This window comes from Moschus berezovskii, chromosome X (genome assembly GCF_049115385.1).
Source record: "Moschus berezovskii isolate FMDL1 chromosome X, NW_MosBer_1.0, whole genome shotgun sequence".
Classification (NCBI taxonomy): domain Eukaryota; kingdom Metazoa; phylum Chordata; class Mammalia; order Artiodactyla; family Moschidae; genus Moschus; species Moschus berezovskii.
The window spans coordinates 54,733,102-54,758,948 of record NC_142488.1 but is presented as its reverse complement, the minus strand read 5'-3'; the positions used below and the strand labels follow the sequence as shown (position 1 = coordinate 54,758,948).

The window sequence follows — 25,847 nt, the reverse complement described above, 5'->3', positions numbered from 1 at the left end:
CGTAAACGCGGCCAGTCCTACTAGCCCAGCTTCTGGGTCATTGGAGCAATGAGAGTGAGCGTGGCGTCCTCCCAGGAGGGCGCGGGAAGCAGAGGATGCTCAGCCAAGGCATGACTGTCTGAGGGAACCGCGGACGGGTGGGCGAGAGAGTCTTTCCCTCGCTGAGCGGAAAAGGGCGAAAATTCTTCAATTCGGTCCAGCTCGGACGGCTAGAGGCGTTATCTTCTGGGCTCACAAGACGTGGACCTCCGAGGTGGGCTGGGGGACCGCCCCCGTTAGCAATTTGTAGTTCCCGCACACTCCTTGGGAGGGGCGTCCCAGGACCCTTGAGGCGGGGGTGGTCCTGGAAGCCTTCAAAGCTGTCTATCCCAATAACCAGGGGAAACCAGGTTGAGATTCCCCATCCCACCCTTGCTTCGCTTTATTCACAAAGTGAAAAAAAGAATGTTTTTTTGATGGCAAGATAAATGTTTTCTGTGGGGGGAAGAAACCCCAATTATGTTCGTATTGGAAATATTTTTTTATTCAACTTTTAAATTTTGAGATGTGGACTCACGTGTAGTTTTGAGAAATAATACAGAGAAATCCCATGTACTTAAACACTTCCCCTAAAGGTAACATGTTATCAAACTATAGTAAAATATCACACTCAGAATATTGATAATTTGATATTGATACAATCCACCCATCATTTACTTTTTTTCAAGTAGTTTTTATACTTTCAAAAGTTACTAATATATAATGGACAGTGGTTTAATGTATCCGTTTTAACTGATTCATGGTATTCCGTGGAATAAATGTATAATTGTTCAGCTGTTCCCCTACTGATTGGAGAAGGAAATGGTAACCCACTCCAGCATTCTTGCCTGGAAAATCCCATGGACGGAGGAGCCTGGTACGCTACAGTCCATGGGGTCACAAAGAGTCGGAGACAACTGAGCGACTTTACTTTTTTTTCCCCCACTGATAGCCATCTAGGTTGTTTGATGGACTGTGTTGTCAACATCCACAGGCATGTTTCCTTGTGAATTTTGGCCCCATATACTACTCTATAGCTTCCCTGGTGGCTCAGACGGTAGAGCGTCTGCCTGCAATGCGGGAGACCTGGGTTCGATTCCTGGGTCGGGAAGATCCTCTAGAGGAGGAAATGACAACCCACTCCAGTACTCTTGCCTGGAAAATCCCATGGACGGAGGACCCTGGTAGGCTACAGTCCATGGGGTTGCAAAGAGTTGGACACGACTGAGCGACTTCACTTTCTTTCTTTTTGCTACTCTGGGCATTACTCCATTGTTATGCTCCTCACAAAGCCAATCTTCTGGCTCTCTTCAGTCTCCATTTTCTCACAACCAAGAGCATATTTAACTTTTTTTTTTTAATCTGCTGTGCCACCGGCATATTGCAGGATCTTAGTTCCCTGACCAAGGATTGAACCTAGGCCACAGCAGTGAAAGCTTCAAGTCCTAGCCAGTGGGCCATCAGGGACTTCCTAAGGCATATTTGACTTAATTCAGTTTGGCTTCTATCACTCCCTGTCTCTGAGACTTAACCAGATTACTGATGATTAACAATCTTCCCAAACCAGCAGTTACTTCTCTACCCCTTCCTGTGACCACTCAGCATATTCCACGTTTTCTTGCCCTTACTCTCTTGGTTTTCTTCTGTATCTCTGACTACTACTCCACTTTTATAGTTTCCAAATATTGGTGTATCCTTGGCCATGATCCTGGCCCCCTTACTTTTATAGCCAATATTTTGTCCCTAGGTGACTTCATCTTGTCTCCTAGCCTTAATTATTGCAAATATTTATAAGATTCACTAATTTAGGCCTCTGGCCTAGATGTCACCAGACTCATATATACTATGGCTTGTTGCACATTTTCACAAGTCTCATAAGGTATCTCAGATTTAACCCATCCAAACAGATTTCTTGAATTTCCCTAACTCAGACACCCTCCTGTCACCCTCATCTCAACCAATGGCACCATTACACCAAGTTTGTCATGCAAGCCAAAGAGCAGATATATCATGCTTGATTCTCCTTTGTCACTGGCAAATTCTGTTGATACCACTGTCAAAATGGTATCACAGATACAACCCCTGGGATTTCCCTGGTTCGTCCAGTGGGTAAGAATCCATCTGCCAGTGCAGGAAACATGGGTTCTATTTCTGGTCTGGGAAGATTCCACATGCTATGGAGCAACTAAGCCTGTGCACCACAACTCCCAAGTGCTGCAACTACTGAAGCCCGTGTGCCTAGAGTCCATACCCTGCAACAGGAAGCCTCCACAATGAGAAGCCCGTGCACCACAACTAGAGAGTAGCCCCTTCTCTTCGCAACTAGAGAAAGCCCACACAGCAACGAAGACCCAGTGCAGCCAAAAATAAATAAATAATAAATAAATATAGCAGTGTGTACACGTGAAAAAAAAAAAAAAAGGCCTGGCACATAGGTCAATTGGAAAAACTCAATTCACAGGGCATGGAATACACAGGAAGGTTGTGGGGAATAATTAGCCCTGGACTTAGTACCACTCCATACCCAATGAATAAATCATTAAAGGAAGACACTGAAAAATAAAATTGTTTCCAAGTAACTGTATTTCAGTACAAAGATAAAGAAAATTCATAGGAATAATAAAACCCTAGTACCGCTGGATCATGGAGAAAGCAAGAGAGTTTCAGAAAAATATCTATTTCTGCTTCATTGACTATGCCAAAGCCTTTGACTGTGTGGATCATAATAAACTGTGGAAAATTCTGAAAGAGATGGAAATACCAGACCACCTGACCTGCCTCTTGAGAAACCTGTATGCAGGTCAGGAAGCAACAGTCAGAACTATACATGGAACAACAGACTGGTTCCAAATAGGAAAAGGAGTACGTCAAGGTTGTATATTGTCACCTTGCTTATTTAACTTCTATGCACAGTACATCATGAGGAATGCTGGGCTGGAAGAAGCACAAGCTGGAATCAGGATTGCCGGGAGAAATATCAATAACCTCAGATATGCAGATGACACTACCCTTATGGCAGGAAGTGAAGAAGAACTCAAAAGCCTCTTGATGAAAGTGAAAGAGGAGAGTGAAAAGGTTGGCTTGAAGCTCAACATTCAGAAAACAAAGATCATGGCATCTGGTCCCATCACTTCATGGGAAATAGATGGAAAAACAGTGGAAACAGTGTCAGACTTTGTTTTTTGGGGCTCCAAAATCACTGCAGATGCTGATTGCAGCCATGAAATTAAAAGACGCTTACTCCTTGGAAGGAAATTATGACCAACCTTGATAGTGTATTAAAAAGCAGAGACATTAGTTTGCCAACCAAGGTCCGTCTAGTCAAGGCTATGGTTTTTCCCGTGGTCATGTATGGATGTGAGAGTTGGACTGTGAAGAAAGCTGATTGCCGAAGAATTGATGCTTTTGAACTGTGGTGTTGGAGAAGACTCTTGAGAGTCCCTTGGACTGCAAGGAGATCCAACCAGTCCATTCTAAAGGAGATCAATCCTGGGTGTTCATTGGAAGGACTGATGCTAAAGCTGAAACTGCAATACTTTGGCCACCTCATGCGACGAGTTGACTCACTGGAAAAGACTGATGCTGGGAAAGGTTGGGGGCGGGAGGAGAAGGGGACGACAGAGAATGAGATGGCTGGATGGCATCACCGACTCTGTGGACATGAGTTTGAGTGCACTCCGGGAGTTGGTGATGGACAGGGAGGCCTGGCGTGCTGTGATTCATGGGGTCGCAGAGAGTCAGACACGACTGAGCGACTGAACTGAACAGTACCTAATAAGGTAAAATTCACAATGTCTGTTACCCCCCAAGAAAATGACTAGGCATAAAAAGAAGGAAGAGGTATATATTACAACATGGAAGAACCTTGAAAAACATATGCTAAGTGAAAAGACCCAGTCACAAAGGACCACATGTTGTATGATCCCATTTGTAGATAATGTCCATAATAGGCAAGTGAAATACAAAGTAGATTAATAGTTGCCTGGGGCTGGTGGGGTGGGGGATATGACTGGGGAAAAAAAGGCAATGACTGCTAAGGAGTATGGGGTTTTGGGGTGCTGAAAATGTTCTAAAACTGATTGTGGTGATGGTTGCACAAGCCTGTAAGTATCCTTTAAAAAGAACATTTAACTGTACACTTTAAATTGTGTATTGTGTGGCATGTGAATTATATCTCAATAAGAATGTTATTTTTTTTTAAGCAGGAAAACAGGACCCATAATAATCAATCAATGGAAATTGACCCAGAATGGACACACATGTTAGAATTAGGAGAGAATAATGCTAAAAAAAAGTTATTAAAAGCTGCACTCCATATGTTAAAAAAAGTTGATCAGAGACATGGAACATTCACCCAAAGTGAATTTCTAAAGATGAAAAATACACCCGATGGGATTAATGATTAGACACTGCAGAAGAAAAACAGTAATGACTTAAAGTCCTAGCAATAGAAACTAAGAAAATGAAAAAGGGAAAATAATCAATCAATGGAAATTGACCCAGAATGGACACACATGTTAGAATTAGGAGAGAATAATGCTAAAAAAAAGTTATTAAAAGCTGCACTCCATATGTTAAAAAAAGTTGATCAGAGACATGGAACATTCACCCAAAGTGAATTTCTAAAGATGAAAAATACACCCGATGGGATTACTGATTAGACACTGCAGAAGAAAAACAGTAATGACTTAAAGTCCTAGCAATAGAAACTAAGAAAATGAAAAAGGGAAAAGGAATCTCCAAAAATAAAAAGAGCATATATGAGCTGTGGAACAATTTTGTGTGACCTAATATGCAGGAAATCAAAACCCCAAAGAAGAGGAGCGGGGACAGAAAAAGTATGTAAAGAATAAAGTCCTAAAACTTTCCAAAATTAATGAAAAATATAAGCTCACAGATCCAAGAAATTCAATGAACACCAGCAAAAGATGCATGAAAAATAGTACACAAAGGCACATTGTAATAAAATTGCTCCAAACCAATGAAGAGAAAATCTTTATTTTTTCTTCCAGTTTTATTGAGATATAATTGACTTACAGCACTGTATGTGGAAAATTCTGAAAGAGATGGGTTGCCAGACCACCTGACCTGCCTCTTGAGAAAGCTGTATGCAGGTCAGGAAGCAACAGTCAGAACTGGACATGGAACAACAGACTGGTTCCAAATAGGAAAAGGAGTATGTCAAGGCTGTATATTGTCACCCTGCTTATTTAACTTATATGCAGAGTACATCATGAGGAACGCTGGGCTGGAAGAAGCACAAGCTGGAATCAGGATTGCTGGGAGAAATATCAATAACCTCAGATATGCAGATGACACCCCCCTTATGGCAGAAAGTGAAGAGGAACTAAAAAGCCTCTTGATGAAAGTGAAAGAGGAGAGTGAAAAAGTTGGCTTAAAGCTCAACATTCAGAAAACTAAGATCATGGCATCTGGTCCCATCACTTCATGGCAAATAGATGGGGAAACAGTAGAAACAGTGGCTGACTATTTTTCTGGGCTCCAAAATTACTGCAGATGGTGACTGCATGAAATTAAAAGATACTTACTCCTTGGAAGGAAAGTTATGACCAACCTAGATAGCATATTAAAAAGCAGAGACATTCCTTTGCCAACAAAGGTCCATGTAGTCAAGGCTATGGTTTTTCCCGTGGTCATGTAAGGATGTGAGAGTTGGACTATAAAGAAAGCTGAGCACTGAAGAATTGATGCTTTTGAACTGTGGTGTTGGAGAAGACTCTTGAGAGTCCCTTTGACTGCAAGGAGATCCAAGCAGTCCATCCTAAAGGAGATCAGTCTTGGGTGTTCACTGGAAGGACTGATGTTGAAGCTGAAACTCCAATCCTTTGGCCACCCGATGACTGACTGATTGGAAAAGACTCTGATGCTGGGAAGGATTGAAGGTGGGAAGAGACGGGGACGACAGAGGATGAAATGGTTGGATGGCATCACCGACTTGATGGACATGAGTTTGAGTAAGCTCCGGGATTTGGTGATGCACAAGGAAGCCTGGCATGCTGCAGTCCATGGGGTCACAAAGAATTGGACATGACTGAGCGACTGAACGGAACTGTCCTTCAACACAACGTTGACTTTCAACAACCTGTGCGGTGCTGTTAAACTTCTGACACAGTGTTTCCCTCACCTTTTTTCCTGGAGCAAATAGGACTTAGCATCTTATTTGAATTAAAATGTATTCCTAAGTCTTTAATCCTTTTTAGTTTGCTTTTCAAACCAGCATTCTGATTATATATATGTCCTGTATATTAACAGAACAGTCACCAGAGAATGAAGAATGATGCACATGCCTGTCATGCCAAGTTGTCACAAGGAAGGGCGTCAGGATCAGAAAGGACCCACCTTTCATGATTGAGTAACATGTGGAAGAAATCCAAACTAGGATGAACGTTTAGGCATTCCAGGTTTGTGGGAATGAGTTTCAAGTATCTATATCTCAGTCAAAATCTTTCTTAAAACAGAAATCTTGAAGTTAAACATGGCTCTGCTCAAACCCGGTGGGGTCAACTTTAATATTAGAATTTCTCCTTGGAACATTTCACCTTCTTTTGTGGATAAGACTCAATGAATTAATTTTCTCTTAACACATCCTGGAAAATAGATTGTTTGGCAATTGAGAAATTAGGTTTTGCTCTGATGTTCTGAAAAGTAACATACTAATCCCCTTCATTTAAGAGCTAATTACTGAACATTTATTCGTTCATTTATCCAACGTATATTGAATGCCTACAACACATCAGGTACCTGTACTAAGTGTTGGAGAATGGAACAATAAACACAACAATGTCCTTGGAAGAGAAAGGTGGTGAAGAAATGGATGAGTAAACATATATTTATATATAAATTAGAGATAAAATGGATTAGGAGATAGGAAGGGTTGCTACCTTATTTGGGATGATCACAGAAGTTTCTGTGATCTTGGAGCAGAACCTGAGGGAATGGTAACATTGGAGCAGAAACCTGAGGGAATGAAGTCTGTGGAAGTTTGGGGAAAGAGCATTCTGGGAGAAGGAGCAGCAAAGATATCAGTGCAGCCTGAGCAAGTGAGTCACAGAAGTATGTTGTGGGGGCAGAATATGCAGGGCCTCATAGCCATTTTAAATGCTTTGGCTCCTATTCTGAGCGGGATAGGGATCCATTTGGAAGGTTTGGGGGCAGAGAAGAGAGACATAACCAGACTGGCTTCTGTGTATGGACCACACATAAGGCAGGGAGTAGGGGAAGGGGCAGCAAGAAAGACTGGAGCCTTTTTCAGTAAATCACGCAGTGGTTTTTGGTGCCTTGGACACTGGGCAGTGGAGGAGATGTTTTCTGGAATTATTTTGAAGGTAGAGCTGAAGGACTATGTTGATGGATTAGATTCAGGGTGTGTGGATGATAAGAGTTAAGAATGACTCAGAATGTTTTAGTTAAGCTGAGAGTCAGCTGGAGAAGCGGATTAGGAGTTTTGTATTGTTCTTGTGAACTCTGAAATGCTTCTGAAATATCATTGAGAGATGTTAAGTAGGTGATTGGATATGACTAAAGGTCAGGAGTGAGGTACAGGCTGGAGACAACACATTTAGGAGGCATCAGAATATCAAACTCATTTACAGCCAGAGGAAATTACCTAGGAAGTGAAAGTAGGTGAGGTTAGAAGCCTAAGCCCTGGGGCATTTCCAAGATATAAAAGTCAGTGTGAGGAGGAACTGGCAAAAGACTGAGTAGGAGCAGCCAGTGTGGCAGGAACAGAACCAAGGAAGGATTTCTGGAAGTCAAGAGAAAAAGCATTTCAAGAAGGGAGTCAAATGTTGCTGAGAGGGAATGATAAGGAGCACTCATGATATGCAGGCACTGGGTGTACAAAGATGAACCAGAATGCCAGGCACATAGTAGGTGTCCATGTACTTTCAATTGTAACAAAATATACACAACAAGGTGCTTCCCTGGGGGCTCAGAAGGTAAAGAATCTGCCTGCAAAGCGGGAAACCGAGTTCAATCCCTGAGTGGGGAAGATTCCGTGGAGAAGGGAATAGCTGGCTAACCAATCCAGGATTCTTGGCTGGAAAATCCCATGGACAGAGGAACGTGGTGGGCTACAGTCCATGGGATCAACTGAGTGACTAACACTTTCACTTTTTAATACATAACATAAAACTTACTACCTTAACCATTTTTAAGTATACAGTGCATGAATGTTAAGAATATTTACATTGTTGTGAAACAAATCTTCAGAACTTCTTTATCTTGCAAAACTGAAACTAGACTCATTAAACAGCATCTCCCCACTCAGCCTCCTGCCCCTCCCCAGTCCCTGGCAACTACCTTTCTGCTTTACGTATCTATGAATTTGACTCCTTTAGATACCTCACATAAGTGGAAACATACAGTATTTGTTTTCTTATGACTGGCTTATTTCACACAACATAATGTTCTCAGGGTTCATTTGTGTTTCAGCATGTGTCAGAATTTTCTTCCCTTTAGAGGCTGAATAATATTCTATTGTATGAATATCCCACTTTTTGCTTATCCATTCATTTACTGATGGACACTTGGATTGCTTCCACCTTTTGGCTTTTGTGTCTAATGCCACAATGTACATGAGTATGCAAAGTCTATTTCATACTGTGCTTTCAATTATTCTGGATATTTTTCCAGAAGTGGAATTGTTGGATCATATGGTAATTCTGTGCTTTAAATTTTGGAGGAACTGCCATATTTTTTTTCCATAGCAGCTGCACCATTTTATATTCCTACCAAGAGTGCACAAGGGTTCTAATTTTCTCCACGTCAGAACCAACACTTCTTTTCTTTTTTACAGTAACCATCCTAATGAGTGTGAGGCCCAGAGAACTGTCATTCTTGATCTGTATGGCAGTTCCCTGGAAACCTTCACTTAACAGGGCTTGTCTTTATTTGACCTGATACAGAGCTCTCTCTGAATCACATCTGCTGAGGTGGTGAGAACAGCTGGAATCAACAAGAAGTTGACCAAAAAATCATGAAAAACTGGGAGTGAGATGTCTAGAGGGATCTCTGAAAAACTCTGACATATTTCTGGGAATCTGGAAGGCCGCAAGCATGTGCAACTGCAGCACTGCAAGCATGCCCAGGAAGGAACTGAGGAGACTGTGTGCGTCCACCCCTGGGTGATTGTTTTTATGGGAATATAGCTGATTTACAGTGTGTGTTACTGTCAGGTGTACAGCAAAGCGAGTCAGTTACCCATGTATATACATATATATTTCCACTCAGTTTCAAACTCTTTTCCCATACTGGTTATTACAGAACATTGAGTAGAATTCCCTGTGCTGTACAGTAGGTCCTCATTAGTTATCTATTTTATACATAAGGGTCGCACACGACTGAGCGACTTCACTTTCACTTTTCACTTTCACACATTGGAGAAGGAAATGGCAACCCACTCCAGTGTTCTTGCCTGGAGAATCCCAGGGACGGGGGAGCCTGGTGGGCTTCCGTCTATGGGGTCACACAGAGTTGGACACGACTGAAGTGACTTAGCAGCAGCAGCAGCAGCAGCAGCAGTGTGTATATGGCCAATCCAGTCTCCTAATGTATCATTTCCCCCACTTTTCCCCTTTGGTAAACCATAAATTTGACTTTGAGATCTGTGAGTCTGTTTAAGTTCATTTGTATCATTCTTTTAGATTCCACATATAAGTGGTATCAGGTGGTATTTGTCCTTCCTCGCCTGACTTACTTCACTTGGTATGAGAACCTCCAGGTCCATCTGTGTTGTTGCAAACGGCATTATTTCCACCTCTGGGTGATTTTGACGCCCTGTGGAAAATTCTGCTAAGGCAGAGTTGTAAACTACCGTGCTGGGGTCTTCAAAGCATGCAGTGACACACACAGAAACCCTAGGCAACGGTTGAAGACCTGGTTCAAAGAACTTAAGCAAGTCTCTATTGGCTGGCTATTAAGTTAATGAAGGTCACTTTGGTGAGCGCACACAACAAAGAATATAGACTTTACAAAATTAGTTAAGAAAAGTCACTAAACAGCAGCAGCAACAAACCCTGGGGAGGAGAGAATCTGAATTCCAGAGCTGCCACATTATTTCAAATTTTAAATTGCAATGAAATAGAAAGTATAAACCAGACTTCCCTGGTGGTCCAGTGGTTCAGAATCCACCTGCCAATGGAGGGGACATGGGTTTGATCCCTGGTCCAGGAAGATCCCACATGCTGCAGGGCAACTAAGCCCATGTGCCACAACTGCTAAGCCCGCACTCTAGAGCCTTTGCTCTGCAACAAGAGAAGCCACCACAATGAGAAGCCCACACACTGCAACTAGAGAGTAGTCCTCACTCACCACAACTAGAGAAAGCCCGTCCACAGTAACAGAGTAACCCAGCACAGCCAAAAATAAATAAATAAAAAGCAAGTATAAACCATACACCGGGGGAAAGTCACTAAATAGAAACCATCCCTAAGGAAGCCCAAACATTGGATGTACTACATTTTAGATTTTTTTTTTTTTTAAGTATAGTTGATTTACAGTGTTGTGTTAGTTTCTAGTGTACAGCATAAGTGATTAAGAATATATATATTCTGGGATTTCCCTAGTGGTCCAGTGGCTAAGACTCTGCACTCCCAATGCAGGGAGCCTAGGTTTGATCCCTTGTCAGGGAACTAGATCCCACATGCCACAACTAAGAGTTCACATGCTCCAACTAAAAATCCTGCATGCCACAATTAAGACCCAGTGTAACAACAACAAAAGTATATATATTATATATATAGATAGATATAGATATATCTGCTAATTCCAAACTCATAACTTATCCCTCCTCCATCCACCCCTTTCCCCTTTGTTAACCATAAATTTGTTTTCTATGTCGGTGAGTCTGTTGCTATTTTGTAAATAAGTTCAGTTGTATCATATTTTATTTTTTGGCTGTGCTGGGTCTTTGTTGCAGCATGCAGGCCTCTCTCGTTATTTGCAGGCTTAATTGCCCCAGGGCATGTGGGATCTTAGTTCCCATAGGTTAAATTGAACCTGCATCCACCTGAAGTGGAAGGCAGATTTTGAACCACTAGGCCATCAGGGAAGTCCCTGTATCATATTTTAGATTTCACATGTAAGAGTCAGTAAGTGATAGTGGGTTTCCCACGTGGTGTAGTGGTAAAGAATCTGCCTGCCAATATAGGAGACGCAAGAGAATGCAGGTTTGATCTCTGGGTCAGGAAGACACCTCGGAGTAGAAAATAGTAACCCACTCCAGTATTCTTGCCTGGAAAATTCCATGGACAGAGGAGCCTGGTGGGCTACAGTCCATGGGGTCACAAAAGAGTTGGACACAACTGAACGACTAACACTTTCACTGCCATATGCAACAACATTAATGGACTTCAAGGACATTTTGCTAAGTGAAATAAGCCAGACACAGAAAGACAAGTACTACCTGATTCCACTTATATGAGGTATGTAAAATAGATTTGGGACTTCCCTGGTGGTTCAGTGGTTAAGAATCCACCTTGCAATGAAGAGGACACAGGTATGATCCCTGGTCAGGGAACTAAGATCCCACATGCCACAGGGCCACTAAGCCTATGAGCTCTAGAGCCTGTGAGACACAAGACAGCCTGCGTGCTGCAATTACTGAAGCCTATGTGCCACACCTAGAGAGTCTGAGTGCTGCAATGAAAGATCCTGCAGGATGCAATGAAGATCGCACGTGCCACAACCAAGACTCAACACAGCCAAATAAATATTAAAAATAATCAAATTCATAAAATTAAAGACTAGAATGGTGGTTAACAGGGGCTGGGTAGAGGAGGAAATGGGAAGTTATTAATCAACAGGCATAAAGTTTCAGTTAGGTAAGATTAATAAGCTCTGGAGATTTGCTGTACATTGTGCCTATAATCAACAATAATGTATTATATACTTAAAATGTGTTAAAAGCAGAGATCTTATGTTGAATGTTTTCATCACGTTAAGATCAAAAAAATAAAAATAAAGCTCTTTGGAAGAAAAAAAAGTATTTTGGAGGCCTTCTCCATTTTGCATTAATGAGAGTCTAGTTGTGACTATGGCCTTTGTTCTAGAGACATTGCCCAAGGTTTGACACTGAAACGGGTCTGCCATTTTCTTTTAAATGCTTTTCAAAATTAATTATTTTTACTTTTGGTTGCACTGGATCTTCATTGTTGCTAATGGGCTTTCTCTAGTTGCAGAGAGTAGGGGGCTATTCTCTAGTTGTGGTACGTGGGCTTCTCATTGAGGTGGCTTCGCTTGTTGCAGAGCACAGGGTCTGGGCACATGGGCTTCAACAGTTGCAGCACATGGGCTCAGCATTTGTGGATCATGGGCCCTAGAGCATCCAGGCTTTAGTAGTTGAGGCGAGTGGGTTCAGTAGTTTCGACTCACAGGTTCCAGAGCATGGGCTCAGTAGTCGTGGCACACAGGCTTGGTGGGCCTGCGGCACGTGGGATCTTCCTGGACCAAGGAACCCATGTCCCCTGCATTCACAGGGTGGATTCTCATCCACTGTGCCACAACGGAAGTCCTGCAGTTTTCTTTTGAAGAGTAGTTTGTAACTGGTGCTTGTATCATAAGCCCCTGGGGGATTGATTGTAACACAGTGCTGGTTCCCAACTCCACAATGTCAAATTCATTAGGTCCAGAAAGGACCTGAGAATTTGCATTTCTGCCCTGTTTACAGGTGATGCTGCTGCTGGTGGTCTGAGGGTCCACACTTTGAGAATCACTGCTTGCCTGATACCACAAAGTAATAAAACTCTGCCCCTGGAGTATTTTCCTAACCTCCTCATGGGAACCCTTGATTCAAGATATGGCAAGAGTCCCTAGAAGGACAGGAAGCTGGGACTTTGCTGAGTTTGGGATTAGCAGGAATTGAACCTGCTTGGTACTAAATATTTGTTTAATAAATGACAAGTATGTTGGAGAGAGGGGAAAAAACCCTACAGCTAATGGTGTACTTAATGGCATAAGACTGAGTACTTTCCCCTTAAAACCCAGAATGAGACATATCTACTCTCACTACTGCTCTTTTACATTGTACTGAAGATTCTAGTCAATGCATAAAAGCAAGAAGAAATAAAAGGCATCTGGATTAGAAAGAAATAAACCTGTCTTTATTTGCAGAAACATGATTATCTAGTAGAAACCCCAATGGAATCTATAAAAAAAAGTAATAAAATTGTTATTTTAGCATGGTTGGAGGATACAAGATCAATGTACGAAAATCTTGTACTTTGGGACTTCCCTGGCAGTTCAGTGGTTAAGACTTGGTGCTCCCATTGCAGGGAAACTAAGATCCCACATGCTGCATGACACAGCCAAAAAAAGAATGTGGAGAACTGATTTTCAAAAATTATTTATTTGGCTGCATTGGGCCTTAGTTGTGGCATGTGGATCAAACCCAGACCCCCTGCATTGGGAGTGTGGAGTATTAGCCACTGGACCACCAGTGAAGTCCTGGATAACCGATTTCTTTTAAAAGGCACAAAGCCATGCAGTGGAGGAAGGACGGTCTTTTCAATAAATGGTGCTAGAAAAGTTGGATATTCATACCCAAAGGAAGGAGCCTGGATGCATACCTCCTACTATATACAATGTGTTAGTTGCTCAGTTGTGTTTGACTCCTTGTGACCCCATGGAGTGTAGCCCACCAGGCTCCTCTGTCCATGGGGATTCTCCAGGCAAGAATATTGGAGTGGGTGGCCATTCCCGTCTCCAGGGGATCTTCCTGACCCAGGGATCAAACCTGGGTCTCCTGTACTGCAAAAAGTAATTCAAAATGGATTAAAGACCTAAATATATTATCTGAAACTATAAAACTTCTAGAAAACCTTTGTGATCTTGGATTAGGCGAAGATTTCTTAGGTAAGACATCAAAAGGACAGTCCAAAAAGAACAAATTAATAAATCTGACTACATCAACATTGAACATTTCTGCTTTTCAAAAGCCATTGCTACCTTTCTGCCTTGCCAGCCATTGCAGAGCAGTGGCTGTGGCTCTGCTCTTCCCCTTGGCCATGGGCCTCAACAAGGGCCACAAGATGACCAAGAACGTGAGCAAACTGAGGCACAGCTACCTCCTCGGGTGCCTCACCAAGCACACCAAGTTCATGTGGGACATGATCCGGGAGGTGTGCAGCTTCACCCCTTATGAGCAGCGAGCCATGGAGCTGCTTAAGGTCTCCAAGGACAAGCGGGCCCTCAAGTTCATCAAGAAAAGGATGGGGACATACATCCGTGCCAAGAGGAAGAGAGAGGGGCTGAGCAATGTCCTGGCCACCATAAGGAAAGTGGCAGCCAAGAAGGACTGAGCCCTTCCCTTCTGTGCACAATAAACCTTTTCAGAAAAAAAAAAAAAAAGACATTGTTAAGAGAATGAACAGACAAGCCACAGACTGCCAAGAAAAATACTTGCAAAGCATATATCTGATAAAATGTCTGTATCCAGAAGATATAAGAACTGCTTTTTGAAAGGTCTATTAATAGGATATAGCAAAAGGGGTGAGGTATCTCTAATCTTCATAAAGATACTTAAAGCTAGAAAAAATGGAATAGATGAATAATTTGCAAAGAAGAAACAGAGACACAGATGTAGAGAACAAATGATGTTTGGATAACAAGGGGGAAAGAGGATGGGATGAACTGGAAGCTTAGGATCAACCTATTTACACTACTATGAGTAAAATAAACAATAGATATTTACAATACTGTGTGTAAAATAGATAACTAATGCAAACCTACTGTACAGCATAGGGAACTCTACTCAATGCTCTGTGGTGACCAAAATGGAAGGAATCCAAAAAAAAGGGGTGGGATATATGTGTATGTGCAACTGATTCACTTTGCTATACAGCAGACTGAAACAACATTGTAAAGCAACTATATGCCAATAAAAAAAATTAAAGCAACCAGGGTCTCCTGCACTGGCAGGTGGATTCTTTTACCACTAGCACCACTTCATTTTTTTGCTCAAATGCCACCTTCGTAATAAAACCTTCCCTGATCATCCTATGAATACTGCCCACTCTGGATTCCCTTTACCCTGCTGTACTTTCTCCCTGCACCCCCTTCCATGGTTGTTCACACCTTTTAACATACTGGATTATTCTCATGCTTATTGCCTCTCAGCCCCACTGGAATGTCAGCTCAACAAGGGCAAGGATCTATCTTGTTTTGCTCATGATCTTCAGTAATTAGAATCAAGCCTGGCATAGAATAGGGACTTGATGTTTGTTGAATGAATGATGTATCCTTTGTGTATCCCTAGCATGCAGAACAGTACCTGACATACAGTAGGGGTCCAATCAGTTCAGTTCAGTTGCTCAGTCGTGTCCGACTCTTTGCAACCCCATAAACTGTAGCACGCCAGGCCTCCCTGTCCATCACCAACTCCTGGAGTCCACCCAAACCCATGTCCATCGAGTCGGTGATGCCATCCAACCATCTCATCCTTTGTCGTCCCCTTCTCCTCCTGCCGTCAATCTTTCCCAGAATCAGTGTCTTTTCAAATGAGTCAGCTCTTCGAATCAGGTGGCCAAAGTATTGGAGTTTCAGCTTCAACATCAGTCCTTCCAATGAACACCCAGGACTGGTCTCCTTTAGAATGGACTGGTTGGATCTCCCTGCAGTCCAAGGGACTCTCAAGAGTCTTCTCCAACACCACAGTTCAAAAGCATCAATTCTTCGGTGATCAGCTTTCTTTACAGTCCAACTCTCACATCCATACATGACAACTGGAAAAACCATAGCCTTGACTAGACGGACCTTTGTTGGCAAAGTAATGTCTCTGCTTTTTAATATGCTGTCTAGGTTGGTCATAACTTATAGATGCCCATTGAATGAATTGGAGCAATAGCAATTGGAGCAATAGGAAGTAGCAATACCAACTACTTCCTTAGTAAGGAAGTAGTTTTTCAAGTTGTTACTTACTCTCTCTGCTGGATGCTACAAACACAGAAGTTAAGAGGCCCCATTGAAGTTAAGAGGCCCCATTGTGGGAGTGGAGGGGAGCCCCTCGGGGCTGAGGAAGCCATGTCAGAAAAGAGGAACCTACCTGTATATATCTGCCCCCAAGCTCAGTCCCAGGCAGCAGTCCCAGTCACCCAAATAACTGATTTCTCTCAGAAAGGCAGAGAAGCTGCTTCCAGAGTCTGCCACAGAAGCTGGCTCAGTGTCTGGACAGCTTCCTAACAGGGTAGCACCCTGCAAGGAAAACTTCTGCAGATTTGGCAAAAGAGGCAGATGCTTTTTCACCCACATCTTGCTCAGACCCTGTGATGGGGAAAAAGCCAGTCTGGACAATTGTACAGATCACGGTCCCCTGCTTGTGAGTGGTCTGTGGAGTATTCATGGGCTCATGGAAGCTGTTGCTGCAGTAACCACTGCCAAGGAGGCAACACTGGCAGCACATGCAGCAGCTGAGAACGCCATGCAGACTCAGAAGGTGTTTGTGCGCAGTGAATGAGGGGCAGGCTGGGAGGGCTCCCTCGTACTGTCTGTGCTTCCTGGAATGTAAGGAGGCCTGTCCTCATACTGAGGAATCAGGAGGGACCCTCTTGGAGAAGCACGAAAAGCCCCAGTGATCTGCCCGGGGCTAGGCCTTCTGAACACAAGGTTGTATTCAAGAACTTCAGGCCCCATTTCCAAAGGCGGGCTCAGGAGAAACATTAACTCCAGGAAATGGGATCTGTTAAAAGATCTATTTTAAGGGTCAAGGCGCACAGAGGAGATGGAGGAACTGTCTGAAACTGCCAGGTCATGTCGCATTACAGGGCAGACATGGCACCAGGGTCATTCCCTGGGGAGCTTTATGTCCTCCAGGGCACTACCAAGACAGATTTACTATGATTTGGAGAAAAGAGGAGGCCTTCTTGACTGGGTAAAGCATTTAACAACATAGGAAACTGTTTCTGGATGTGGGCTTCCCTAGTGGCTCAGACGGTAGAATTCGCCTGTAATCCCTGGGTTGGGAGGATCCCCTGGAGGAGGGCATGGCAACCCTCTTCAGTATTCTTACCTGGAGAATCCCCATGGACAGAGGAGCCTGGTGGGCTAGTCCATGGGGTGGCACAGTCGGACACAACTGAGCGACTAAGCACAGAACTCCCAACCCTTTCCAAGATTAAAAATACAAGTCAGCCTGTAATTCCAGGGCAGTGTGTACAATCAGTGATGACGCAAGAACTGGAGGGACTGAGGGTGGGGTTGTTCTCTGGTATCTGCCTTAATAACCCTGTTTGGCTAATCTTGGAAACAGATGAGTTCTGGAATTAATTAGGGATGATTTTTAAAAAATTAAGCCAGTCTGTGCAAGTGTCCCTCATATTGGGGTGACTATACTAGAAGGTTTTCTAATCCCTTAGCTTATTGGGCCCATGACCAACTCATTATCTTTCTATACCTGCTCATTTGGCTCAAAACAATAATCTGCTTCTGCTTGGTGTAGACAGCAGCTTACCTTTATTATTCTTCTTGAGGGGGAAGTATTCAAATTCTCCACAGCGGTGCCCTGTTCTGAAGCATCAGGAGTTTATACCAGAAGCCTAGATCTAATGCAAACACCACTAATTATATCAATGATTTAATGACTGAGGATAATTTACAAACAGTTGTGCCTAAACTCTGACTTCCCTTATGGATTTTTTTTCTTCCCTGTTGATTTTCTATCTTAGGACATTAAACAGGGAAAAGGATTCTCTGGAATCCTTAGGATAAAAAAAGATAACCTTTTGAGAATTTAGTTACTCGGAGAAACCAGAGAAATTCTACCCAAGATAGACAAAACTTTTTTACCTTCAAAGTTTTGGAACTAAAACGGTGGCCCCAAGATTAACTGGCTCCTCTGGAAAGTAGTGCTAACACCTCCCATTGGTGGGGAGAAGCCTCCCTTCAGCCTGAATCCTGTCACAGGCTCAAGATACCCTGTGGGCATCTTCTGTGGACCACAAGTAAAAGCAGAGCCTGCAAGATTCTTCCTTAGGAAGTTCTCCAGAGATGCAGCGTTCCTGAATCCCTAGTCTCTGCTCCGGGACAGGGTTCATAGCTTCGGGATTCTGACAGTGGGCTCAGGAGCAAATGGATCCTTCCACTTGGCTGGCAGCCCAAGCTTGGCGGTGGGGCTGAAAACAGGAATGGTTCCCATCTCCACTCACAGCTCAGCACACCATTTATGATCTCTTTGTTTCACGAATTATTTGAACTTTTTATTATATACTAACTTCTGGTAAACTGGGTTTGTTTCTAGCCTCCCTCCCTTCTGATCCATCCTGTCCCAGGGCTGCACTGCCAAGTGGCGGGCAAACCAAGACACCCCACCACCACCTTCACAAGGTGGGCTTTTCACATTGTACAGGACTGGAAACAGCCCGGGGGATGGGAGTGTGTCCGTAGGTCAGTCTTCCCCCACGTCCCAGAGGCCCACAAACTGGCAGATGGCATCATAGTGAAGCTCCACCACCCTGTCTTCTCTGTGCAGCTGTACCAGAGCCCGGCTCCGTGCTCTGTCCCGGTCCAGCAGACGGCCCACCTACAGTAGGGGTGGGTCGAGTCAGCAGGGCCAAGCCAGACCAGAGGTGTCCCCGTGTGCCCCTGCTCCCGTTCCTGGGTCTGCAACTCACCCTTCCAGCCCATTGCCCCAGCACCACCATCACGCGGTCGCCTGGGACCTTGGGGACCAGGGTCTCCAGCATGTCTTCCCTCAGGCCTGTGGACAAGGAAAGGGGAGTGAGACCTGCAGTAAAGGCCATCCCAGCCGGGGTCCTGTCAGGAGGGCCTTTCCTACATTCCCTGGAGCTGCTCTATACCTGTTGATGGATGGCAGTCCCCCATATCCATTTCCTAGAGAAGGAAACCTAAGGAGCCATTCCTGGCAATAGTTGTAATAAAGGGAGCATTTATGTACAACGATGATGAGTGGGGGGTGATAACAGACACCATTTATTGTGGGCACATCGTATGCCCTGTCCTGCATGGGGAGCTTACACACATCCCTGCAAGGCACCAGTCACAAGAGGGAGAAATAGGTTATCTTCATGATAATTTTTCAGAAAACGCAAGTGGCGCTCAGATATTCACCACCACAGAAGTGTCTAATGATCTGTCAGAGGGTGTTGGACCTTACCAAAAAACCCAATTCTGCCCAAACTCCAAGCCTCTGCCTGGGTCAGGCTCTTGAGACCCAAGATAGTCTTCTCATCTGCCTCTGGGATGATGAAGACCCAGCAACCATCCCTCACACTCACCTTCCAAGACCTGGCCTTCATCTGTCCGACACACACAGGTGTCTGGGCTCAGGACATCTTCAATTGTCATCTGGGGAAAGGGTCAGTGGATATGAGAATGTCAGCTGAGGGAACCCGCTCCCCACGGGGAGCAGCAGACCCAGGCACAGGGTCCCCACCTTGGTGTTGTAATACTGGCCGCCCTTGTGCAGCTTGTCCACAAACCGCACTCGCAGATCCCTGTGCAGCCAGTGCTGACTCCGGAGGGCTGCTTTCTCATTCTTGGCTGCAGGCCCATCCTGTCTGTGGAGAGGGGTCGACACCAGGCATAGCTTTTTATGGGGGGCATGTTCCAGTCACCCCACCTTTGCCAATGTTTTGAAACCCACCTGTAATGCCATTCCTAGTTCCTTCTAGGCACCTGCCTTGCCCTGGAAGCCTTCTCTGCTGGAGCCGCCCCACAGTCCTGCCCCTACCCCCACATCTGAGATGCTCAGTATCCCACCGGTCGTGATGGTGTTTCCGCTTCCTGTCTGAGTCCTCCCAGCACATGTGGCTGTCCTGATCCTGGAGGGTCTTCTGTGATGAGGTCGTTCTGTGCTGTTCCCCAGGGGAAGTTCTGCTCACCTGACCTGTTCAATAGGGTGTGAAGGGAACCCAGAAACAGCCTTGGTGTCTCACTCGCTTCCCTTCCAGGCCACACCTCAGCCTCAGGCCAGCTCTCATCTGCCAGAGGACCCCAGCTCACCATCCAGCCTTTGCCTTGGCTATTAGAACGCTGCCTGCTTCCTCTCAGCTGTCTCGGCTTCCTTCAGGAGGCCTTGCTCGACCCACCTCCCATGTGCCAAACTGGCCCATCCATGCCTAGAATGCCTTCCTCCCCGTCATGCCCTAGTCCTAGCTGTTCTCCATCCCTGGTAATAGAGCAGTCCACCACCCGAGAGACAAAAACTTTCCAAGGATAGGAACTGGTTTCCATTCCTGTTGCTTCCTCCCTAGAAAGAGGCTAAAGACCCAGGGTTACTAGAGAAACTTCTCTTCAGTCAAACTGCATAAACCACTATATTTACTCTCACCTCTTAATTCTGACCAGAAGTCACCCTTGCCAGGCAGACCACTGTCCCATCCCTCTACAGATCTAACTCCCACCCCCAGGAACACTGCTCCAACTCCCCCAGCTGAGTAATAGGCTCACTTACTCAGATTCAAGTTCTTGTCAAACTCCTTCTGGGAGACAGGCCGCAGGCAATACTCACTAACAGTCACCATGCGGCTCCCCACAGCCAGACGGACCATGGCTCGAACATTGTCAGGATCAAGGCCTTCCACCTAAAGTGTGTATGTTGGGGGGGGGGGGCGGAGAAATGAGGCAGGGGTTGAGTGGACTTGACCCATGTTCCTAGGACCAAGTTGTCTACCCTTATCTCTAACAGGCCTGACTCCTGCGTCTCTCCCAGCAGATTGTAAGGCTTGGATACATTTTAAGTATCTAATCCTCAGGGACTTGTGGCATATGGCATCCTCTCCCTTTTAGTTGAAAACTGAGGCTCAGAAAGGTCTGGCAAGTAGTCCTTAGTTACGGAATGAGACAGTGGGCCTGGCAGCCCTAAAAGACAAGGACTTCCAGCCTTTATACTCCACACCCAATTCTGCCTCCTTCTGACCCTCACATCAATCTTCCCTGCTGCCTGTTTTTGGCTCCAGGTACATCAAGGTTCCTTACCTTCCCATAGAGGCCTCGGTGGGGGCCAGAAAGAACCATCACAGCTCCTCCAGGCACCAGTCCTTGAGGCTGGTCTTCCTTATTCTTCTCTTGCTCCTCATCTGGCCTCGGCAGGCAGTAGGGGCTGGTAGGGGCCAGGGCCTGGACCTCGGTCAGGTTGGCACCCAGTCCTAACCCCTTGGGCCTCAGTGAATTGACACGGGGCTTCACTACTCTGCAGGGAGCACAGAATATGGACTTGTCAGGAGGATGCATCAGTCTTCAATGTCTTGTTCCCCGCCCCTATCCCCAACCACTACTTAACTCCCATCCTATCAACATGTTCAAGTATATCCTTCCCAATCTCATATTAGGATGATTTCTGACCTACAGAAATGGCAATTTCATTTGGTTCAACCAGATAACATGCTGAGTACACCATCTATGACATGGTATCTACAGTGGATTCTGAGACAGATCCCAATAGCCAAATATACCAATATTTCTACACGGGAAACTATTCACACCAAACAAGATAAATAGACTGTAAAATGCTCAATGTCAATTCGGTCATATTTGGCTGCCGAATATTTCATGAAAAAAAAGTGTCTGGTTTTCAGAATTCTTTAGAGTTTGGAATGGTAGAGAAGGGATTACAGGTCTGTATGATCATGACAATATCAAGAGTTTAGCCCATGCTTATCTGCGGCCAACAGCTACTGTAAGGGCTTTATGTGTATCATTTTACTTAACTTTGAGAACAGTGAGGTCAGTACTGTTATTGTCCCCATTTTTCAGATAAGGAAGCTGATGCCCAGGATCTCTTAATGGAGTTTCAAAGGGCAAACAGGAGGTTATAACAGCAGTGGAAGGGACTACTGAAATACTTAGGGTGGTAATGTGCCCTCTCCCTCCCTGGATGGTTCTGGGTGGGCGGTAACCATGGGGGTCTCTTCCCTGGCCCATCAGTTGTCCCCTGGCCTATCTGCTGTCCCCTGTCCCTACCCGAGAAACTCACTGACTGAAGGTCCGGCCGATTCCCTCACCAGGTTTCCAGCCCATGCCCCGCAGCATGGCCAGCCCATAGGCCTCTACAGGGACTGCCTCGTAATCAGCCTCCTCCGGCACCTATGGGTTTAGGCAGAGGAAGGACGGTCAGGCTTGGCTTACCATGGGCCCACTGAGGTGTACTTACTATCACCCATTGAGTGACACTTGAGGCTTCTTTTCCAGTCAGCTCAAGGGTGAGTTTTTCTTTCCTCTCATCATCCCTCTCTTTATTCCTCCATGTTCAGTCCTTGGACAAATATTTATAAAGCATCTATTCTGTGCCAGCTACTATTCCAGGTGCTGAGGATAAAGCAGTGAACAAAATAGACAAAAACTCCTGCCCTTGTGTGGCTTACATTCTAGTTGTGCAGACAGAATAAATGAAATGCCTAAAACATGATATGTCAGGTAGTAATAAGTCAGATGAAAGAAAATAAAGCAGGTTAAGGGGATGCACAGGGATGGAGAAGGGAGTGTCACCAAGTTGATATTTGAGTAGAGACCGAAGGAGAGGACAGAGGGAACCCTGAAGATACATGAAGAGTGCTCCAGAGAGGACAGTAAAAGCAAAGGCCCCAAGGCAGGACAAGATCTGTTGTGTGTGAAGAGCATCATGAAAGCCAATGAGATTGAAACAGATGTGGAGGCAAAGAGGGGTGGTAAGAGATTAATCAGGAGAGCTGGCCAGAAACTGTGATAGGGTGGCAGCTGCAACGGGACCAGTGAAAAACTTACTGCAATAGTCCAAATGAGAAATGCTGGTGGCCCAGACCAGAGGAGTGGTAGTGGTAATGGAGAGAAGTAGTCAGATTCTGGATATATGTGGAAAAAAGAGATGACAGGATTTTGCTGACAGACAGTATATAGGGTATGAAATAAAGAAGGGATTCAAGGATGGCTCTAAGGTTTTTAGGCTGAGTGAGAGGAAGGATGGATGGAACTGTGATAGACTGAGATGTGGAAGGCTCTGAGAGGAGGGAAAATCAGAGAAAGGAGGCCAAAACTGGAACAGGATGGAGAGTGAAGTGAAGGTCTTTTTTAAGATGAAAGAAGCCCAGAGGTTTGTCTGAAGACTGAGGAGAACAGTTCAGTTGAAAGAGTCTCTCTGTTTTGGGGCTGTAGGAGAACTAGAACCCAAATAAGTATTGCCAAAAAATTGTGAATGAAGAGGTAGAAAGTAGGGTCTATGAGTATGAAAGGCAGACTTGGTTACTTCTGTGAACACACCCCTCACCTCTCATCACCTCCCATCATCACTCCCTTAATTCTTTATATTCACTCTAGACACATCAAGGTGTCACTGATGGACACACACCATGCTGATTTCCTGCCACTACGCCATTGTCTGGGTGGTTGCTGCCATTAGGAGCACTCACCCTCCTCTTCCCACTCTCACTAAACCCTACCTGTCCTCCTGGCCTCACTCCTACCACTCTGGTCTGGGTCTCCATCACCTCTAGCATGGACTGCTGCTCTCCTTGCCTCCACCTTTGCTTACTAGTCTGTTCTGCTCACAGCATCCAGAGAGAGCCTGTCGAGTCATAAGTATTGTCCCTTCTCTGCTCAGAGCCCTGTCATTGCTCTCCTCCCACTCAGAGTAAAAGCCAAGGTCCTCACCATGGCCCACTTATGACCTCATCTGCTACCCTTCCCTCTCACGCATTCCACTCCAGCTACACTGGTCTCCTTGGTGTTCCTCAAATGCTCCAAGCAGAGTCTACCCTTAGGATCTTTACATTTCCTGTTCCCTTTGCTCCTCATCTCCTTCAGATAATCCCAGAGTCCAAAGTTACCTTTTCACACCTCAGTATCTGGATTCATTTGTCAATGCTTCCAAAAAGGATAGAAGGAGGAAGGGAGAGGTGGCAGACCTATAGTATACACACAGACTTTTCCTGCTGTGTGCAGGGAGACAAGCCTGGCAGACAGGGCAATGAGAGACTGGGGAAGCAGGGAAGTGAGGGGCCAGCTCACTGTCTCAGCCTGGGGTTCGCTGTCTGTCCCTTCTCTGTTGGGGGTGCATCCTTTCTGGATCATGGGGATAGCGAGTGTGGGGTCGACACCCACATTCTCTCTCTCCTCCAGAGACTTCTTGGATTCTGAAGAAGAATGGGAAGAGCAATGAGGTCCCACCCTCTCCTTCCATTTTCCTCCCGTTCTTCCTTCACTAGGGCAAGGCCAAGGAGAGATTACTCACCCTCAATGATCTCCTTCACAGCCTGGGACAGCATCCCATCCATCAAGACCTCAGTATGTGTGTATGGCTCAGGGGCCTGGGTCGGTGGCTGCCTTCGATGGCCATTCTGGATTAAAGGGATGACAAGTTCCTTGGGGGCTTCTGAGGGCTTCACACTGATGTGGACACAGAGGAGTGAAATTGGGAGAGTAGCACAAGCAGTGAGTCCTGAGTCACAACCCTTCACTCAGAAGAAACACAAGAGACACACTCACCCCCAGCCCCATGGATCACGCCCTCCGTTCTCGTGTTATACCCTGGTGATGCTTTCTTTGGATTCTCTCCCCCACCACGAACTCTTTTTTTTTTTTTTTGGCTGCACCTGGTGACTTGAGAGATAGCAGTTCCCCAACCAGGGGTCAAGCCTGGTCCCCCTGCAGTGGAAACACGGAGTCCTAACCACTGGACCACCAGAGAACCCTCTTTCCCCACCTCTTTTTTTTTTTTCCCCACCTCTTAAATGTCAGTGCCTTCGTGGAATCAGTCCTCAGTTCTGGACCCTCTGTTCATCCCAAGACCCATTTCTGTGGCTTCCACAAGGACCGAGAAATCACCATCTTCAGTCCAGACTCTCTCCCCCCAGTTCCAGGCTCCATACCAGCCTCCTGGATAGTTGACTCTCTTCTGGAAGCCCCTCCCTCAAACCGTCCATTCCGAATTAAGCTGATGATGGCCTCCCCCCAACCTGAATCTGGCGCTCAATTTCGGTCCCCATATCGAAGAAGCCTCACCGCTTCACCTGGGTCACTAGGAGTCCTGTCATTCTCCATTCTTTTTCTTCTTTCAGAACACAAACACGCTCCGCAGGGCCCCTCGACTCCTAAAGACACTCTCCCTCAGGAATACATCCTCTCCTCTCAATCCCTTCGGCCAAAAGATCCAATTTCTTCACCTCTCTTACTGGCTCCCGACTTTTCTCCTCCACAGATTTTCTCCGGCTGTCCTTCAGACTTCCCAGGCCACTGTCACCAAGACATCGGCTGATTCCACCCTCCCGCGGGCACCCACTGCACCGGTTTCCAAGGGATGAAAGACCCAGCACTTCACCTCTGCAACTCCCGGCCTTCCACGGTCTTCAAGAAATCCTTCTCCTCCGGAGCCGTATCTCCCGCTAGCCATCTCCGGGCGGACGTGCGATTGAAGCTGAATGAAATTGGGGCAGTGGAGGATCCCACCGGCCGCAAAACCCCATCTTCAGCGTCCGCCATCTTGCCCCGTCTTCCCAGGCCGTCGCGCTGCTCGCTGGGAAGCTTAGTTTACGCTCACTTTGCCGGGGCCTTGAGCACGACCGGTAGAACTACCCTTCCCATGAAGAATTGCGGCACTGGCCGGCAAAGGCGGATAGGGACCGTAGGAAGTAACTGCCGCTCTTTTTACTTCACAGGAGCTCGTGACGCCAAGCATCGAGGGAAATGTAGTTCTTAAGGAAGCTGTATGCGTGCTAAGTCGCTTCAGTTGTGTCCGATTCTGCGACCCTATAGACCATAGCCCATAGGCCAGACTCCTGTCCGTTGGATTCTCCAGGCAAGAATACTGGCATGGGTTGCCATGCCCTCCTCCAAGGGATCTTCCTGACCCAGGGATGGAACCTGCGTCTCTTACGTCTCCTGCGTTG

The 25,847-nt window shown here is 45.5% G+C and overlaps 1 protein-coding gene, 1 long non-coding RNA gene and 1 pseudogene across 4 annotated transcripts; 2 read left to right on the top strand and 1 right to left on the bottom strand.

Moving 5' to 3' along the window:
• Positions 1–9: 9 nt before the first annotated feature.
• On the top strand, positions 10–9,137 carry LOC129564207 (uncharacterized). Of its 3 annotated transcripts, none has more exons than XR_016036958.1 (3): positions 10–253; positions 6,292–6,440; positions 8,946–9,137. It is a non-coding gene; the product is annotated as an uncharacterized LOC129564207 (long non-coding RNA). The 3 variants fall into 3 exon arrangements; XR_008687453.2 differs by having other exon boundaries at positions 13–253; positions 4,224–6,440; positions 8,946–9,133; XR_008687454.2 differs by having other exon boundaries at positions 13–253; positions 4,221–6,440; positions 8,946–9,133.
• Positions 9,138–14,010: 4,873 nt separating this feature from the next.
• On the top strand, positions 14,011–14,523 carry LOC129563885 (large ribosomal subunit protein eL36 pseudogene; annotated as a pseudogene).
• Positions 14,521–25,475, bottom strand: GPKOW (G-patch domain and KOW motifs). Its single transcript, XM_055437924.2, has 11 exons — positions 25,280–25,475; positions 24,194–24,348; positions 23,971–24,095; positions 21,965–22,074; positions 20,968–21,181; positions 20,444–20,573; positions 19,750–19,876; positions 19,424–19,547; positions 19,266–19,335; positions 18,642–18,727; positions 14,521–18,550 (listed from the first exon to the last, which is right to left on the bottom strand). Exons 1-11 carry the CDS (start codon positions 25,438–25,440, stop codon positions 18,416–18,418), a joined length of 1,437 nt encoding a protein of 478 aa, XP_055293899.2. The 5' UTR covers positions 25,441–25,475; the 3' UTR covers positions 14,521–18,415.
• Positions 25,476–25,847: the final 372 nt, after the last annotated feature.